This window comes from Sus scrofa, chromosome 14 (genome assembly GCF_054392235.1).
Source record: "Sus scrofa isolate SSC_HxYL_T2T_F1_AM1 chromosome 14, Sscrofa_HxYL_maternal_Yorkshire_Landrace_v2.0, whole genome shotgun sequence".
Taxonomy (NCBI): domain Eukaryota; kingdom Metazoa; phylum Chordata; class Mammalia; order Artiodactyla; family Suidae; genus Sus; species Sus scrofa.
The window spans coordinates 53619209-53637651 of NC_139396.1; the positions used below are offsets into that span (position 1 = coordinate 53619209).

The following is an 18443-nucleotide window of genomic DNA, read 5'->3' on the forward strand; positions in this document are numbered from 1 at the left end:
AGAAATCTGAGGCTTAGGGAGTGAACCAACCTGCCCAAGGTCGACCATCCTGCCAAGAAGCAGCAAGCCTCAGTTCCTTTACCTTATCATAGTTCCCATGTAAATTCTATTAGTAACTACCAGCCAAATCTTAGCCTTCTGAGTCCTGAAGTGACTATGGGGCGTACCTCGTTTTATGGCACTTTGCTTTATTGTGCTTCACAGATACTCCGTTTTTTTTTTAATAGAATGAAGGATTGTGACAACTCTGTGTTGAGCGAGTCTATTGGTTCCATTTCCAGTAGCATTATTTTAAAATTAAGGTGTGTACTTTTTTTTAGACATAATACTATTGCACACTCAGTATACTACAGTATGCTATAAATATGTCTTTTATATGCACTAGCAAAGCAAAAAATTCGTGTGACTTGTTTTATTGTGATATTCGCTTTATTGTGGTGGTCTGAAACCAAACCCACAGTATCTCCAAGGTGCGCCTCTACTGTGCTAGAACCAACTTGTACCAGCTCATGAGAACCAAATGTTAAATTCCCAGGACTTCTGCAAGACATTTTAAGAATTAAACTACATAACCTACTGACAGTTAAGTAAATTATATTTGTTTCAAACCAATGTGATAAATACTCAAACCTTGTCACCTCCTAATTTATTTTACTACATTTTACTGTTACATACTCTTGAGATTATTTATGTCTATCCTATGTGTATGCTGGAAATACTGTGTAATGTTGTGCTACTGTATATATCTTCCTAGCCCCACTTTCAGTGATGTCCAGTTGGTAGGTTGAAATTGGCTGTGGTAAGAGTATTTATACCACAGAAGCTGGGAAGCACCACTTTTGAGGGCTTTCTTCCCTGGAGAGCCCGTTGTTAAACACTTCCCAGCACACCACTGCCTGTAGTCCACCTCCTTTTCCAGTCAGATTGCACCATCAGAGTCAATCCAGGACCAGCTGGCCCTCCCCAGTGGGTCCACCTGCCTCCAGAAGTAGCCTAGCTTCTAGGGAGCTGCTGCATCCTTGTAAACCTACAACCACACTAGTGTCCCTCCCTTTAAGCCGTGGGTCCCCAACTATGGAATCACCTAAGAGAGCTTTTAAAAAAAAAATCTGGTTTTCCCCAGGATGCTCTGCCAGAGGGTCTGATTTCATTTCCTCGTGTATGGCCTGGGCATGAGGATTTTTAAAAGCTTTCCAATGATAGCCAAGGCAGAAAACTACAGCTCTAAGCAAACTCAGTGTGTGAAAAACTTGGGCCACCAAAGAAGGCAGATTGGAGGATTGGGGATTTCATTCACAAAATCTTTCTCAGTTTTTTCAACAGTATTCTGTAAAGAACACGATAGGGCAGAGGATAGCAAACTTTTCCTTTAGAGGGCCAGATGGTAAATATGTTTTACTTTGTGGGCATACATTGTGTGTTGCAGTGCTCGACTCGCTGTGGTAGTGTGAAAGCAGCTGCAGGCAAGACTTTAAAGAATGAACATGTCTCTGTTCCAGTAAAACTTATTTACAAAATAACATGAGCTGGATTTGGCCCACGGACCATAGCTTGCCAGTTCCTATCTATGATTGTCCTTTAATCCAAAGAGAGTTCTTAGAATCTCTGCACACAGTCACCTTGAATGTTTGCACTGAGCTAGCAGGTTGCATTGGTCTGTTGAGTGCCCCCCAGTCCCCCCAAATTCTTTAAACCGTTTTAACCATCCTCACTCAATTGATAGGGAAAGCCCACCCTTGCTAGATTGGGTTCTTTGAAGGTGAGGAGCCCCTCAGTCTTGTTCTGGCATAGTGCCCTACCCTTGGGCCTCATTTAACAAATATTTGTCTGATGAACAAATCGATCAAATAAATAGCATTTACTGTTGTTAAAAGATGAAGACGCTGTGTTACAGGGCATTTCAGATGTCCACAAAAAGAGAATAGCGTGAAGAAACTCCACTTACCCATCACCCAGCTCCAACACTGAACTACAGTTGCTTGCGTGTGCTTAGCTAAATCCCATAAGGACAAGGGACCATCTTTCTCTTCTTTTCTTTTTTCTTTTCTTTTCTTTTTGGTCTTTTTAGGGCCACACCCACAGCCTGTGGAGGTTCCTAGGCTCGGGGTCGAATTGGAGCTGTAGCCCCTGCCTATGCCTCAGCCACAGCAATGCCAGATCCGAGCCGCGTCTGCGACCTACACCACAGCTCATGGCATCACCAGATCCTTAACCCACTGATCGAGGCCAGGGATCGAACCTGCATCCTCATGGATACTAGTCAAATTCATTTCCACAGAGCCACGACAGGAACTCCTCCCTTTTCTTACATATTGCCATATGCCCTGGTGCCATGAACAGGGCCAGGCACATAGTAGGTGCTCAGTAAACATGTGTTGGATAAACAAAAGCATAAATGAGTGACAAGCTGGTGCTTTTATATGTACTTTATAAGACCTCTAGCAGGTTCACTAGCTGTTGCTTAGACTTGGAAAAATGGGTTAAATCATGACTCCTTACGCTTAAAACCACAAATAACCATGGTTCAGCATCTGCAGGGGACATCAAAATCCCTGCAGATCTTAACCCTCTTGGTTCCCAGGCCCCACTGCTAGGTCTTAGGCTGTTGAGAAGAGAGTGAAATAGGGAAGCCTGGTAGAATCTTTCAGGTGAAGGAAAATCTAGCTCCCATCCACCCCAGCCCTGCCGAGCGCTCTTTTGACGCCTTTCTTCAGCATCCTGTAAGAAAGGGAATGACCCCCCCAAAACAAAACAAAACCAAAAAACCTGGTCTGATTTAAACCCCTTTAAAGTTACCAGGCTGCCAGCGATGCGCTTAGAGAGAATATGTCGGGGTCTGCTTTGATTTGCAATTTAAAGGAAATGTGGGAAACGTGTTTTTGCTTCCTAGGAGAGGATTATGTTGCTTTGCAAGTTGGGTCTTTGTCACTTTTGATTTTAGAACACTTACTCATGCTTCCAGTAATGAACAAAAACCAAACCACACTGGAACCAGCCCAGGAGGACCTGCTATCTCAGAAGCCCAAAGGGTTCTTGTTCCACTGAACTCTTCTGTCTGGATTCCCGCCTGTTGCCCGCCAGACTTTTAAGGGTTCTGCTCTTGCACTGCATCAGCACTGGAATTTCATTTTAAACATTAAAAAAGTCTTGTTGAGGTTATTTTCTTTGAAAACCAACTTGGTATCTTATATTTTGAGGTGAATCATTCTTTACCATAGATGAAACATGTAATATATAGCCTGAGCTCAAATAATCTTGATAAAGTACCGGGTAGTCCTCAACCAGGATAGCTGTGGACTCAGTCAAATTTCAGATTCAATATACATGATCGTGGAGCTTAAACTGGGAGGCAGAGAATGAAGTAAATATGTTTCCTTTAAACAGTTCCTTCCTGGAGTTCCTGTCGTGGCGCAGTGGAAACGAATCCATCTAGGAACCATGAGGTTGCGGGTTCGATCCCTGGCCTCGCTCAGTGGGTTAAGGACCTGGCGTTGCCGTGAGCTGTGGTGTAGGTCGCAGACACGGCTTGGATCTGGCGTTGCTGTGGCTCTGGCGTAGGCCGGCAGCTGTAGCTCCCATTAGACCCCTAGCCTGGGAACCTCCATCTGCCGCGGGTACAGCCCTAGAAAAAGCAGAAAGACCAAAAAAAATAAAAAATAAACAGTTTCTTCTTGCTTTACGTTATCCATTATTTGAACTGTTAAGACGAGGCAGGATTTTAAGATAATTTTTCATATAGAAAAACATCTGTGGAACTTAGAACCCACGGATGCTTTCATTAGAGGTGTCATTACAGGTGTGAATCAGACATCCCTTGAATAGAGGGGCATTTGAGGTGAGCTCTGGCTGTCCCAAATTCTTAGGTTTACTCTTGGCACGACTGGCTGTGAACCCCTTGTACTGATACTTAAAATATATGTGCTATTTCCAGGTGCTACATGTTACTCAAAAACAAATCACTCCTAGGTGATTAAATCTCTTTTCCACAGCTAATATTAAAACACTATCCTCTGTCCTGCATGCAGTCCCCTGCTGGAAGTTTCTGGTTTGACTGCCTGAATGCTCTGTGGTCTAAATATAGCCATTTAAAAAGAAGATTACGGCACGTCCACTTGGGACTGCTAAAAAGCCTTTCACGGTAACTCTTGAAAGCCTGATGCCTTTAATCCTTAACTTTAATTTAAAATAAAGAAATCTTCTCAACTCGTATTCCATTTTCCATATTCTCTCCCCCCACCCTTGTCCTCTCCTACAAATCTTTTAATTGCACCCCCCCCCCTCAGTAGTGAGGAATGAGACTCTTTACAAGTAGCTTCTGGAGAAAGAATGGGCTTAGCTGTTTTAATTTCTTGTGAGGATGTTTTTATAGAAGAAAATCAAGTCAACACTCCAGAGTATATGCAGCCCTTTACCGAGATGGGGAGAATTAATCAGGCCAGAAAGTGTGGAATATAAAAAGGGAGGGGGGACAGGAAGGATGTTTTATCAAACCTAACTGCTCAGGGAGATGCAAAGATAAAAGGATTTCCCTCTCCTAGTGCCTTAAATATTGGCAGCCAGTGGGGTCAAGATTTTTTCTTTTGTTGTTATGGAAAGCCATACAGATAATTAATGCTGTTGAAAGAAGATTGTTCAGTTGGCGTCTGCGAGGCTGGCCCCCCAGTCTGGGATCTTCTGGAAAGAAACAAGTCAGGGAAAAAGTTATGCACCGGGGGATCCTGCCAATTTACACCAGCAATAAATAACGTCCGGAGAGCAAACAGCCACTGGCTAGTTCCTTGTGGCTGCAGATGTTTGATATGGGGACACAAGTCAATGCATGCAGTGACCTTTAAATGGGGTGAAAGACCCATCAACCCACCCTCACCCCACCCCACCACCCCAGACCTCTTCTTTTAAACAATAATTGTTAAAGACAGGAGGTTGCAGCAGTAACCTAGGAAGGTTATGCATTGGCTTTGATACTTACAGTTTTATTTCTTCCTAGATAGATGCCTCTGCTTTAATTTAATGGGCAGGAAATGTTTGATTCCTTCCATGAATGTCAGATGTAGCCATGGGATCTAGGAGTCCTGGCCAGCCCTGCTGGATCCCCAGCAGGCTTTTGTGACTCTGGCTGACCCAATCCTGAAGGAACTAAGGAAACTCAGCATCCCCAGAGTGATAGCAAGATTAATATTTACCACTTAGGATATGCCAGATCTTGTGTACTTTCTATACCTTAGCTCATTTAACCCTCATAAAGAGAGTCCTATGTTCCCGTTTTACAGATAAGGGAACTGAGGCTAAGGGGGTGAAGTTCACACAGCTAGCAAATGTCAGACTGGGATTTGAACCTGAACAGTCTGGCCTCCAGTCAACATTGAAAAAAAAAAATCAAGTGAAATTCATATAACATAAAATTAACCATTTAAAAATGGACAATTCAGTAGCGTTTAATACATTCACAGTGTTATACAACACCACCATCTCTATCTGGTTCCAAAATGTTCTCATCACTCCGAAAGGAAACCCTGTACCCACTGATAGTCTCTCCCCATTTCCCTTCCCCCCAGACCCTGGCAACCACCAGTCTACTTTCTATCTCTGTGGATTCACTTATTCTGGACATTTCCTATACACGGAATCGTACAGTACGTGGCTTTTTGTGTCTGGCTTCTTCCATTTGGCGTAATGTTTTCAAGGTTCATCTGTGTTGTAGCACATGTCAGTGCTTCATTCCTTTTATGGCTGAATCATGTTGCATTGCATGAATAGACCACATTTTATTTATCCATTCATCTGCTGATAGACATTTACATTGTTTCTTCCTTTTGGCTATCTGGAATAGTGCTGCTCATACACATTCATATGCATGTATTTATTTGAACACCTGTTTTCAGTTCTTTGAGGTCTGTATCTAGGAGTGGAATTGCTGGGTCATATGGGAATTCTGTTTAACTTTTCGAGGAACTGCCAGCTTGTTCAGAGTTGACACTTAACCCCACACTACCATAACTGGATCCCCCAGTGCCTCTCAGGTTGTGCTGTGTGTTTGGAAGGGAGCTAAGTTGTTGCCATGTCTTGGGGCATTTCCAGCTTTTGGTCCTGATTGCAAGGAACATTCATTCATTCATTCAGCAAATGTATTTTGGTGTACTAGTTTTATGGCAGACACTGTGCCAGATGCTCGAGGTGCATTGGTGAACACATTCATGGTCCCTGCATTTAGGCCTCATAGTCTGGAGGGGAGGGGACTTGAGAAGCAGGAACGGAAAACTCAAATTCCTGCAGGTGCCTGGTGGGTAGGATTAATGAGGGAGGCAGAGCAGATGCCAGGCTATAGGGGGTGGTGGAAACTGTGGCTAACTAGAGAGTGGATGCCCAGTCTCAGAGTTCTAAATGATGATGATTGCCAGGCAGGAGTGCAAGCACAGTATGATCAGAACTTCGTATTTTTAAAAAGAAACTGGAATTTTGAATATTTGTATAAATCCATGACATTTAAGATATAGTATGACCTAAACAAAACACACCTACAAAGGGCAAATGAACCAGGTTATGAATTGTTTTAGTCATGGTTCTCCAGAGAAGCAAAATCAACAGAATTGCATGGGTGTGTTGAGTAAAGAGATTTGTTATAAGAAGTTGGCTCGCATGATTAAGGAGGCTAAGTCTCAAGATCTGCAGTTGGCAAGCAGAATAGCCAGTGCTTTAAGTTCTAGTCTGAAAGCTGGCAGTCTAAGACCCAAGAGGAACTGATGTTCCAATTCAAATCCAAAAGCAGGAAAAAATTTTAAAAATATAAAAACAATGTCCCATCTCAATAGTCAGGCAGGAGGATTTTGCCTTTACTAGGAGGATCAGCCTCTTATTCTATTCAGGCTTTCAACTGACTAGATGGGGTCACTCACACTCAGGAGAGAAGTCTGCTTCACTCAGTTTACCAGTTGAAATGACAGTCTCATCCCCAAGCACCCTCACAATTACTGACCAAATATCTGGGCACCCTGTGGCCCAGTCAAGTTGACACATAAAATTAACCATCACCCGTCCACCCCCTGTCAATTTGACATGCATGTATCTCTCCTTAAACCACACTTAATCTCTAGATAGAGATGATAACAGGGTCACAATTCCAACTAACACAACACAGCTATGCTCTAAACAACCAGCAATTCACTAACCCCCTCCCCAGAAATGGGGATAAAGTCCCCGACTGATGTTAACTCTTCTTTTGTTCTGGGTCCCACTCAGCACCAGCAGCTTTTCAGGTCACTTGGTAAATGGGCTGAGTAACATGCCTGAATGAGGACTATGCGCCTCCAGAATCTGAAGAGATCCATTAGGTGTCGTGCCTGTTTTTTGGGTTGTAGGAGGGGCCAAATCCAACAACTTATCCTTCACCTTAGAAGAATTATCTCAACATGCCTCCATACCACTGGACCCCTGGAAGTTTCACTGAGGTAAGAGTCCCCTGAATTTTTGTCAGATTTATTTCCCACCCTCTGACACATAAGTCTGACTAATGAAAGCCTAGACTTCCTAGGTCCAGTCAGCATATGTCATCACCGTAATGGACCAATGTGAAGTTTTAAGGGAAAGAAAGATAATCAGAATCCCTGTGAACTCAATTAAGATGTAGGGCTAGAGAGTTGATTTACCCCTGAGCTAGAACAGTAAAGGTGTATTGCTGGCCTTTCCAGCCAAAAGCAAACTGCTTCTGGTGGACCTTATTGACAGGTATGGAGAAAAAAAATCATTTGCCAAATCAATAGCTGCATATGAGGGACTAGGGGATGTGTTGATTTGCTCAGACAATGAAACCACATCTGGTACAGCAGCTGCAATTAGAGTCACCGCCTGGTTAAGCTTACGATAATCCACTATCGTTCTCCGTGATCCATCTGCCTTCTGCGTAAGCCATGTAGGCATAATGAATGGGGACCCGCTGGCAGTCACCACCCCTGCATCTTTCAAGTCCTTGGTGATGGCACCCATCTCTGCAGTCCCTCCAGAAAAGCAGTTATTACTTTTGGTTTACTATTTTCTAGATAGAGGCAGTTGTAGTGGCTTTGGTTTGACCTTTCCCACCATAAGTGCCCTCACTTCACAGGTCAGGGAGCCAGTGTGGGGATTCTGCCAGCTGTTGAGTGTATATATTCCCATTATGTGTTCTGGGACTGGGGAATTAGCCACAAGATCGGTTCAGGGACCCTCTGGTCTCACTCTGAGACAGACCTGAGCTAAAACTCCATTGATCACCTGACCTCCATAAGTTGTCCCCAAAAGGTTTATTTCTTTGACCCTTCTGCAAAAACACCCTGGCAGAAGGCCGTTGGTTCCTTTGGGGAAGGCTGGGAGAAAGATCTCACAGTATAAGTTCTCAGTAGTGTAACAGAGTCCTTCCTCAAGGGAACTCAGCCTCCCCTTCACTCAAGGGGCTCTGGGTCTATAAACTGGCTCAAGTCTGAGAATTAATTGAAGCGCCATGCCTCTCTCTTTTTATGATTCAGGTTAGATTTTTATTCACTTGACCTAGAACTTTGTGCCATCCAGATCAAGTAAAAATTTAGTAGGTTTCCTATCTATTTTAATTCTAAGAACACCACGATCAGCTCGCCAACGCCATGGGTCTGGGTGACTCAGACTCTTCCGATTGCAGCTTTGACTCTGCTGCCCATTATGCTGACCACACCCACCTCACATTTGGTGGTCGAGTGCCACCACTGAGCCCCAGACACCCTGGGGTCTACTTGCTCCCATTGCACTTAGGTTTCCCAGTTCTGTGACTGCATTTCCTACCCATTGCTGGCTGACAGAGAACAGTAATCACAGAGCTCTTCAAGACTGCCAGGGCTCCCCTTGTAAGATTTGTTTCTCATAGTTGTGACGAAAGGTGTCTTCTGGGCCCCCGCTTCCCCACCCCCAGCGCCCTCCACCCCCTGGTGGCGTAGGTAATTAGGTCTTAAATGAAAAATCTAATCTAACATTCCAGTTTCCCAAGCCTATTTTTTCATTTTTTAAAGTTTTATTGAAGTACAGTTGATCTACAATGTTGTGATAAGTTCTGCCATACAACAAAATTCAGTTACACACCAATTTCTCTAAGCCTTTGATTTCCTTCCTCTCCTATTAAACTAAGGCAGGTCCAGTCCTCCAACTTATTCACTGTGGGCGGCTTTTTCATCCATTTTTCAGTCAACCGCCAACCAAACTGTTGGAGACCTACTCAATTCCCTAAGCTGCAGCATTAAATGCAGAATATCTGGCTAGTAGAGTTCCCATCGTGGCTCAGTGGTTAACGAATCCGACTAGGAACCATGAGGTTGCAGGTTCGATCCCTGGTCTTGCTTAGTGGGTTAAGGACCTGTTGTTGCCATGAGCTGTGGTGTAGGTTGCAGACCTGGCTTGGATCCTGCGTTGCTGTGGCTCTGATGTAGGCCGGCGGCTACAGCTCCGATTGGACCCCTAGCCTGGGAACCTCCATATGTAGCAGGTACGGCCCTAGAAAATACAAAAAAAAAAAAAAAAAAAAAAAAAAGGACAAAAAGAATATCTGGTTAGTGAGCCCATATCAATAAACTCTGCCTGATCCAACTTTATGTTCCTTTCACCATTATCCCACATTTTTAATATCCATTCCCATATAAACTCCCAAAAATTCTGTCTGTATAAATTAGAAAACTCAAGTAGTTCTTTTGAAGTGTGTCATACCTCCTCATGGGTAACACTTTGTACTTCACCTTTAGGGGGCTACTGGGACTTGAGTCTAGTTATAGATCTAAAAGCAAAGAGGGGAGTTCCTGTTGTGGCGCAGTAGAAACAAATCCAACTAGGAACCATGAGGTTGCGCATTCGATCCCTGGCCTCGCTCAGTGGGTTAAGGACCTGGCGTTGCCGTGAGCTGTGGTGTGGGTCACAGATGCGACTTGGGTCCTGCGTTGCTGTGGCTCTGGCGTAGGCCGGCGGCTACAGCTCCAATTAGACCCCTAGCCTGGGAACCTCCATATGCCGCGGGTGTGGCCCTAAAAAGCAAATAAAGGAAGAAAGAAAAGCAAAGATGGATGGCAGAGGTGGGTCCTGAGGAGAATTAGCTTCACCTTGAATGATAGCTGCTTCAGGGAAAGGCCATGGCAGTTTCTTCAGGCAGTGCATGGTTGATCCCCTCAGGTGGGATGGAGAAGCAATTCCCTCTGGGGGTGAGGAGTCCTCTTTCACTGGCAAAGGAGCCACATTAGAATTTAGGGGTTCAGTGTCCCAGAGTTCATTAGAGTCTTCCCATAAGTCTGACTTTCAGGTTCTCCCCTTCTTTCCCCATCAATGTCCTCACTTTAACAGTAGACACCTTAACAGGCTGTCAGCTCAACTCGCATTATATTTCAGCCAGTTGCAAGATGAGATTCTGGGTTTGATTTTCAGCAGTCTCGGCCCTGCTGCTACAGGTGATAAGGGTCTCCTTCAGGGCACACATAAAAGCTTTTAGATCATTTATATGGCACTTGAGCTGGGAATTCAAATCCCTGAACTCATCCTTTCTTCCCCCACTTTGTCTAGCGACATTAGGAGTAACCAGCTGATCTCATTATATTAGTTTGCCAAAAATATTTGAAAGTATCATATATACAGTCACTCAGGATTCTTGCTTCTTATAAGTGGTTGATTAGGAGTATCCAGTATTGGTATTTTGCATATCTCTATAAGCAGTTTACACCACGGACTATCAGTACTCTTTACCAGAAATAGAGTCATTAGAGTCCTTAAATCTTATTGGATTAGTGAGCCAATTCCGGAAACCCTAGAGTCAATTCAGAAAACTTATCCTTAAAATTCTCTTCCTTTGGAATCACTCTGAGTACCCAAACCTGCATTAGTTCTTCAAAGGACCAGAAGCAACACGTTGTGGGTATGTACCCAGATTTATTATGAGGAATTGGCTCCTGGGGTCACGGAGACTGAGCAGTCCCACAAGCTGGAGACCCAGGAGAGCTGCAGGTATAGTTGAACCAAATATGCACTTAGAATAATTCGGGCTCTGACACTGTTGTAAAGACATCCAGGGAGATCAACTGAATTCTGCCTGGAGAGGTCAAGGAAGGCTCCTTGGAGGAGGTGACACTTGAGCTGTGTTGTGAAGGATGAAGAAGGATTTGCCAGGAAAACTAGGTAGGAAAGGGAGCTCCAGGCAGAAGGACCGTGTATGCTTGTGTTCCTGCAGCTAGTTCATTGTGACCTAAATACAGGACATGCATGCGTGGGGACATGACAGGGACACACTTGGAGAGTGAGGTAGAACAGACCCCCCTGTCATCCCCCGAGGGCCACAGGAGCTGTCCAGGGCTTTGAGCAGAGGAGTGGCAAAGGGTAGGCTGTGTCTTAGAAAGACTGCTCTGGAGACTGTTTATTGAGTTCCTACTCCATGGGTGCTTTCAGGCCCTGGGCTTTCAGTGGTGAGACAAAAGAGGTCCCTGCCTTCCTGGGGCTGACATTCTAGAACAAGAGTAAAACTAATAGAAAAGTAAAATGTGTGGTTAGTCCATGGTAATGAGTGACATAGAAAAACAAAAGCAAAGACAAAGCAGGGAATGGAGATAGGGGTGCCGGGACAGGGGGCCAGAGCCAGGGTTGAATTAATGCACACTGTTTGTCAGGGTGTTTGTCTCAAGGACAGGAGCCCATAGGGTCTAAATCTAAAAGGTCCAGGTGAATGGAATGGGGTCAAGATTTGGTCTAAGAATCCCCTGCATTTAAAAAGCAATGATAGGAGTTCCCACTGTGGCTCAGCGGTTAACGAAACACCTAGTATCCATAAGGACGTGGGTTCGATCCCTGGCCTCGCTCAGTAGGTTAAGGATCCGGCATTGCTGTGAGCTGTGGTGTAGGTCACAGACATGGCTCAGATCTGGTGTTGCTGTGGCTGCAGTATAGGCTGTTGGCTTCAGCTCTAATTGGACCCCTAGCCTGGGAACCTGCATATGCCGTGCGTGTGGCCCTTAAAAAGACAAAAATAAATAAATGAATAAATAAATAAAAGGCAGTGAGAGATAGTTCACGGTGGACCCATTTCTTTCCTGTCTCTCTTCTGCTGATAGTATTATTATTATTATTATTATTACTAAAGTTGAATTTAGGTCAGTCATTTTGGGGGAGGGAAAGGTCTGGAAAGGAAGATGCCAAACATTACTAGTGGTTGTTCCTGGGTGATTGAGATTTTTTAAAACTTTTATTATGAAAAATTTCAAATATTGTAGAAATAGAAAACCACAGGAGTCTCTGTCGTGCCTCAGCGGTAATGAACCCGACTAATATCCATGAGGATATGAGTTTAATCCCTGGCCTCACTCAATGGGTAAAGGATCCTGAGTTGCTGTGGCTGTGGTGTAGGCTGGCAGCTATAGCTCCAATTCGATCCCTAGCCTAGGAACCTCCATATGCCATAGGTTTGGCCCTAAAAAGACAAAAAAGAAAAAGAAATAGAGAAATACAGTGAACCCCCTGTCCTGATCACCCAGCACCAACAACTGTCAGCATTCTGCTGTTCTGATCTTATTTATCCAGTTGCACCCCTCCACCTTTGTTCTAGAATATTCTGAAAACTTCAGAGGTTGTTATATTTGTAGCAGGATTTTGAGCAACCACTATCACTATTATTATCTTTTTAGGGCCGTATCCACAGCATATTTAAAACTTTGGAGGTTCTCAGGCTAGAGCACCAGTCTGAGCTGTAGCCACTGGCTTACACCACAGCCACAGCAACGTGGGATCTGAGCTACATCTGTGATCTACACCACAACTCAGGGCAATGCCAGATCCTTAACCCACTGATTGAGGCCAAGGGATTGAACCCGAATCCTCATGGATGCTAATTGGGTTTGTGAACCAATGAGCCATGATGGGAACTCCAAGCAACCATTATTTTTGACTCATCTGTTTTTCCTCGTTTGCATTCAGAGATTTGTATTTTTTGTCTAACTTTAAAAATCACTGCATTTTTAAGGAGCCCAAGCTCTGGGCATCTCTCTTTCCTCGCCTGGAAAATGGGGCTGCTAACAGGAGTCCGTGAGCTTATCTCTATAATGTGTTCATGGCAGGCTGCCACAACATGGACATTGTTGTCTGTATTTTTATTCTTTTTTTTTTTTTTTTTTTTGTCTTTTTGTCTCTTTACGGCCGCACCTGCAGCATATGGAGGTTCCCAGGCTAGGGGTCCAATCAGAGCTGTAGCTGCCGGCCTACACCACAGCCACAGCAACGCCAGATCCGAGCTTCATCTTTGACCCTACACCACAGCTCATGGCAACGCCGGATCCTTAACCCACTGAGCAAGGCCTGGATCGAACCTGTGTCCTCGTGGATGCTAGTCTGGTTTGTTAACTGCTGAGCCAAGACGGGAACTCCTGTATTTTTATTCTTAATGAGATGTAATTTTTAAGGTGTAGATTCTACTCTCGGGTTCTTGCCAACAACTTGAGTGGCTTCTCTCAGACCCGTCATCGCCCTGCCCTCTGAGCCAAACCCATGCTGAGTGTGGCAGGTACGTATACATGACATGTTGCGAGCCCAGGCTGGGAGATCCTGGGCCAGCACCCAGTTTCTCAGTTTCCACGTCTGTGTGTTGAAATTGTCAAGACACCCACCCTATATGGCTATTTTGCACAAGTGGAATGAACTAATGTAAAAAAAGACATAGTACAGTGCTTGGCATACAGGAAGTGCCCGGTATTTGCTGATTGGCATCTTCTCTCCAGAGGTACATGGCCTCCCCTCTGCCCTTGATGATGGCCACTGGTCCATAAAACAAGTTCTGGACACAATACAGCCAGGTCACCTGGGTCCAGCCCTGCAGTGGGGCTTTGGACAAGTGTCCAAAACCTGTCTGAATGCCCTGTGAAAGGCTTAACCTTGAGCTGGAGAAATCTGCAGAGGTGGGGCTCCAGCTGTGGGGACTCCTGTGCCCACCTCCTCCTCCCTTTTCCCCAAGCAGCGGCCTCAGCCAGGCAGGAGGGGCTTGGCGTGAGGACCAGCAGATGCCAGTCTCGCTCTGCGCACAGATGTATCTGCCAGTTTCTGATGGGGAGAAGCGATCTGGGAGTCACTCACTTCATTGATAATTAAATTCAAATTAAGAGAGATTTGCATTTATCAAAAGCCTGTTTGACAAGGTGTCACTGTTCCCATCCAGCACCCAGGCGCTGGGGAGCTGGCGAGAGGAGGGGCAGCTAAGTGGGGGTGGGGCCAGGGTATGGGTAGGGGCGAGGGCAGGGGAGGGGAAAGAAAGGCAGAGAGCCTGCCTGTCAGCTCTTTCTTATTACAGAGGGTCATGGCTGCATGATAAATGGGATGAAAGGCTGTGTGGCCTCAGTCAGAGTGCTTAACCTTTCTGAACCTCCGTTTACCCACAGTAGCCCCCAGGGTCTCCCATCAAGGAGATAGGCTGCCACTGTTAGGCTTTGGCTTAGGCAAAGAATCCCCAACCTTGTCACCCTTCTCTGCTGAGTCTAGGAAGAGTGAGGGCTGTGGATGTATGGGGGATGTTGTTGGTGTCACCCCCAGATCCCTTTCCCAGCCAGCACTACCAGCTGCTTTGAGTTGACTGATAGCAGCTCTCAGCTGCCACCCTTTTTCAGTGAGTCTGAGCCTCCAGGAGCTGTCTGCCCAGAGGTGTTCCATCCTACTCCACTCTGGGGGCAGCCCACAGCCTTTGACTATTGACTAATTCAGGGGACCAACAACCTAGCCCCCTGACCTCAAGGCAGTACCTCCCTTGACACCATTCACCCTCCAGAGCTCCTCCTGGAAATCAGGCTGATCCTAGAGTCCTGCTGAGCCCACCTCCCTGCCCAGCTCCTCCTGCCCCTGCCCCCGCCCACTTCCTTCACTCCCTCCAGCTTCTTGCTGAGCACCTTCCTGCCATGAGCCTCCACACCAGAATCCCCATCTCAGGTTCTTCTTGTGGAGCATCTGACCCAGTACAGACCCCAACCCAGACTCTAGTCCCATTTCTGATGCTGTGTGATCCCCAGCATGTTGTTAGCCTTCCTGAGTGACAGGATCCCCGGGGAAGGGGGCACGGAGGAAGACATGGAGATAAAATAGGGAAGACCAGAGTTCCCGTGGTGGCTCAGCTGTTAACAAACCTGACTAGCATCCATGAGGATGTGGGTTTGATCCCTGGCCTCATTCAGTGGGTTAAGGATCCGGCATTGCTGTGAGCTGTGGTGTAGGTTGCAGACGTGGTTGGATCCCGCATTGCTGTGGCTGAGGCGTAGGCCGGCGGCTACAGCTCGGATTAGACCCCTAGCCTGGGAACCTTCATGTGCCACAAGTGCAGCTCTAAAAATATAAAAAAAAAAAAAAAAAATAGGGAAGGCCATTGATGTGACATTCCTTCTTGTCAGCTGGAGGCTCTCTTCAGAGACAAAAGAATCCTGATGGTCTGAGTGGTCCTTGTGTGCTTGGTGAGAGAAGATAGGAGAGAACTGGGGAAGCAGAAAGAAGAGGGGTGTGTGTTGGGGTCATTTTCTGCCTTCCTGGCCTGGGACAGACTACAGAGAGTGGATATGCAGGGCCAGCGAGGTAAGAATAGCAAACAGCATTTGCAGCAAGAGAATTGCATGGGCAGAGTGGGGGTGGGATGGAGGTGTGGGCTGGGCGCTGGGATTGGAGCAGGGCTTTGTGGGAGAGGTAGGTAGGCAGGTCCATGAGGTCGTGGTGAGGGGGTTCAGACTTTATCTCAAGTGCAGAAGGGGCCACAGAAGGGTTCAGGGTTTTAGCATGGTATTTATTTATTTATTTAATTTTTGCTTTTTAGGACTGTACCCACAGCATATGGAGGTTCCCAGGCTAGGAGTTGAATCAGAGCTATAGCTGCTGGCCTACACCACAGTTCATGGCAACGCTGGATCCTTACCCACTGAGCAAGGCCAGGGATCAAACCTGCATCCTCATGGATGCTAGTCAGATTTGTTAACTGCTGACCCACAACAGGAACTCCTAGCATGGTATTTAGAGTTTAGAGATCTTCTAGCTATAGGCATCTCTCCTGCTCTTCAAAGGAGATGTGTAAAGTGAGCAGACTCTGGAAAAAGACACCTGCCCTGCCATTTATTTATCAGTAACCTGGTTAAGTATTTCACTTCTCCAAGCCTCAGTTTCCCTGTATGTAAAATGGGCGTGATGCCATCTCCTTGGCAAACAAGATGATACAAGTGTCTGATGTTTGTTGAGCTGCTGCATGAGGAAGAGTCTAGAGGGGCCCAGCATGGAGGTAGGAGCTCAAGGAGAAGCTGGGCGCATTGTCCAGGCAAGAGATTGTGAAGGGCCCAGTGAGCACAGCTGTGGGGACAATGGGTGTGGAGTGGCAGGATTGAAGAGGTGTGTAGGAAGCAGAATGGTGGAGATTTGGTGATAGATTATGTGGAGAAAGGGATGGTCAAGGATGACTCTTAGGGTTGGGGGCCTAGGTGGGGGATGGCCCCTCTCCTGAGATGCAAGAATCTCCTTCCACCCCAGGACCCTCCATTTGAAGAAGTCAGTGCTCAGGCTGGGGAAGCGTGCAACCCTCACTTGCTGTGTGACTCTGGACAAGTCACTCCCCCTTTCTTTCTTTTTTTTTTTCACTCCCTGTTTCTGGTCCATAGTTTATTCGTCTAAAAAATGGCAACTTCCCTCCTGCCACTAAGAGTTAAGGGGTCTGTATAGTGGGCCAGATAAGGTAGCACTGTCATTACCATAGATATTTCTATAAGGAAATGAGGTCTGGCTGCAGCAAGAAACACCAAAGTCAGACTCTAGAAGGAACAGTCTCTAGTGGGTCTCTGGGCAGTTGTGAAATTCTCCTCCCCAGGGGACCCAGTGATCCAGGAAAGGAGCCCTAGGAGAGCTGGTTCAAGTGGACTTATGTTCAGAAGTACTGGTGGTTGAAGTCATGGCTACTGAGGTGGTTGTTTTTCTAGTTCGACGTTGGTGCAAAGCCTCCTGGATCCTCAAAAGGTGCTCTTTCAAGGCAGTGGGAGGTCATGGCTTTATCTAATTCATTTCCCCACCTCATCTCAGATCCAGCCAATTGCTTCCCTTTCCTTGGGAGGCTTTTATATTGTGGCAAAGACAACCTGATATAAGAAAATCTACTATACAAAGTCTAAGAACAAAGAGGTAGTTTTGTGCATCGCATAGCTCATCCATTCCTTCCATAGAACTGAGCTTCCCGAGGTCATTTCAAAAGATAAAATTTCAGAACAATTTCCCCCCTAGAAACTGCCTCTTATGTCAGAGATGTGGGCTTAGCTTCAGTCTGCCAAAGGGTTCTTCATTCTTACAGGTTCTAGATGTTTAAATCAGACAGACCTGGGTTCAGATTCCAGTTCTGTCCTGAACTACCTATGAGACCTTGGGTTAGTCACTTAACATCTCTGAGCCCCCATTTTCTTTTTTTATATAGCCCCTGTTTTCTTGTCTATAAAATGTAGATATGAATGGAGTAGATGAGAGAAGCAATGAGATGGTCACGGGGCCTGGCCCAGAGTAAATGTCAGTATTTGGCATCCCCGATAACTTTTCTGATCTTTTCTATACTTACTCTAGTTGGCTTCCCATCCCTCACCTTGCTCCTAATAGAAATTTTTCCAATGCTGAGGTGTTCTGTGTTGACTGTGCTTGCAAAAGCAGCCGAGGAGTTGGGATGAGCAGAAACCTAAGCACCTCACGTATGACTACATGGGGGCCCTGATTTCCTGGGCAGAGGAGTGGGAGCCCCAGCGCCAGGAGCTTTTGATGGGGGACAGTTGACGTGAAGATGAGTCTCACTTTTCTATCAATACCATAGATTGAGCTGGCAGCAAAGAGATTTTTGGATTTTTACCCAGGTTTGGGTTGTTTTGTTTGTGTTTTTTTTTTTTTTTGGTTTTTTTTTTTGGTTTTTTTGTGGGGCTTTTTTGGTGGATTATAGGTACACCTATCAAATCAAGAACTCCCTCTTGATATGGAAAAATGTATATGTAGGGTAATTTTATTTTCCTGGGCCATGGTGAAAGCAGGTCTTCAGAAGCAGTGAGTTGCAGCTTTGTGGCCGGGAACATTCTCCTTTTTTATATTAATAGATTTCATCCTGTTCTCCATTTACACACAAAACTGGGGAAAAAAAAAAATACTGCAGTTAAATATAGCCCCATCACTGGCAAGCTTAGGTGGTTTGATGGTGAGGAAACAAGGAGGGCAGAATTGGGAGGTGATGGTTTTGGGTTTTTTGTGGGTTTTTTTTTTTTTTTTTTTTTTTTTGCGTAATTGGAATTGGGAGGATCTGCAGCCCTCGTCACACCCCACTGAGACTCCAGTGCTGCAGAGGTGCCTACTGTGACCTCAAGTGCTGTGTTACCTCGGACAGGTTACACCACCTCCCTAAGCATCTGCATTCTGGCATATCTTTTTATGGTGTGTCTGGATTGACTTTTTGGCAGCTCAGTTTT

At 45.6% G+C, this 18443-nt stretch overlaps 1 protein-coding gene across 42 annotated transcripts in view; it reads left to right on the top strand.

Annotated features, from left to right (window-relative positions):
• The window catches only part of CUX2 (cut like homeobox 2), a 296127-nt gene that overhangs the window by 103580 nt on the left and 174104 nt on the right, over positions 1-18443 (top strand). The window contains exon 1 of one of the 42 annotated variants that reach the window (XM_084995993.1): positions 7356-7445. The exons of the other annotated variants lie outside the window; for them this stretch is intronic. Within the exon in view, the coding sequence (XP_084852119.1) occupies positions 7407-7445 (39 nt within the window). The 5' untranslated portion in view covers positions 7356-7406. Of the gene's footprint in view, positions 1-7355; positions 7446-18443 lie in introns of those variants that run through there. 42 annotated transcript variants of the gene reach the window in all.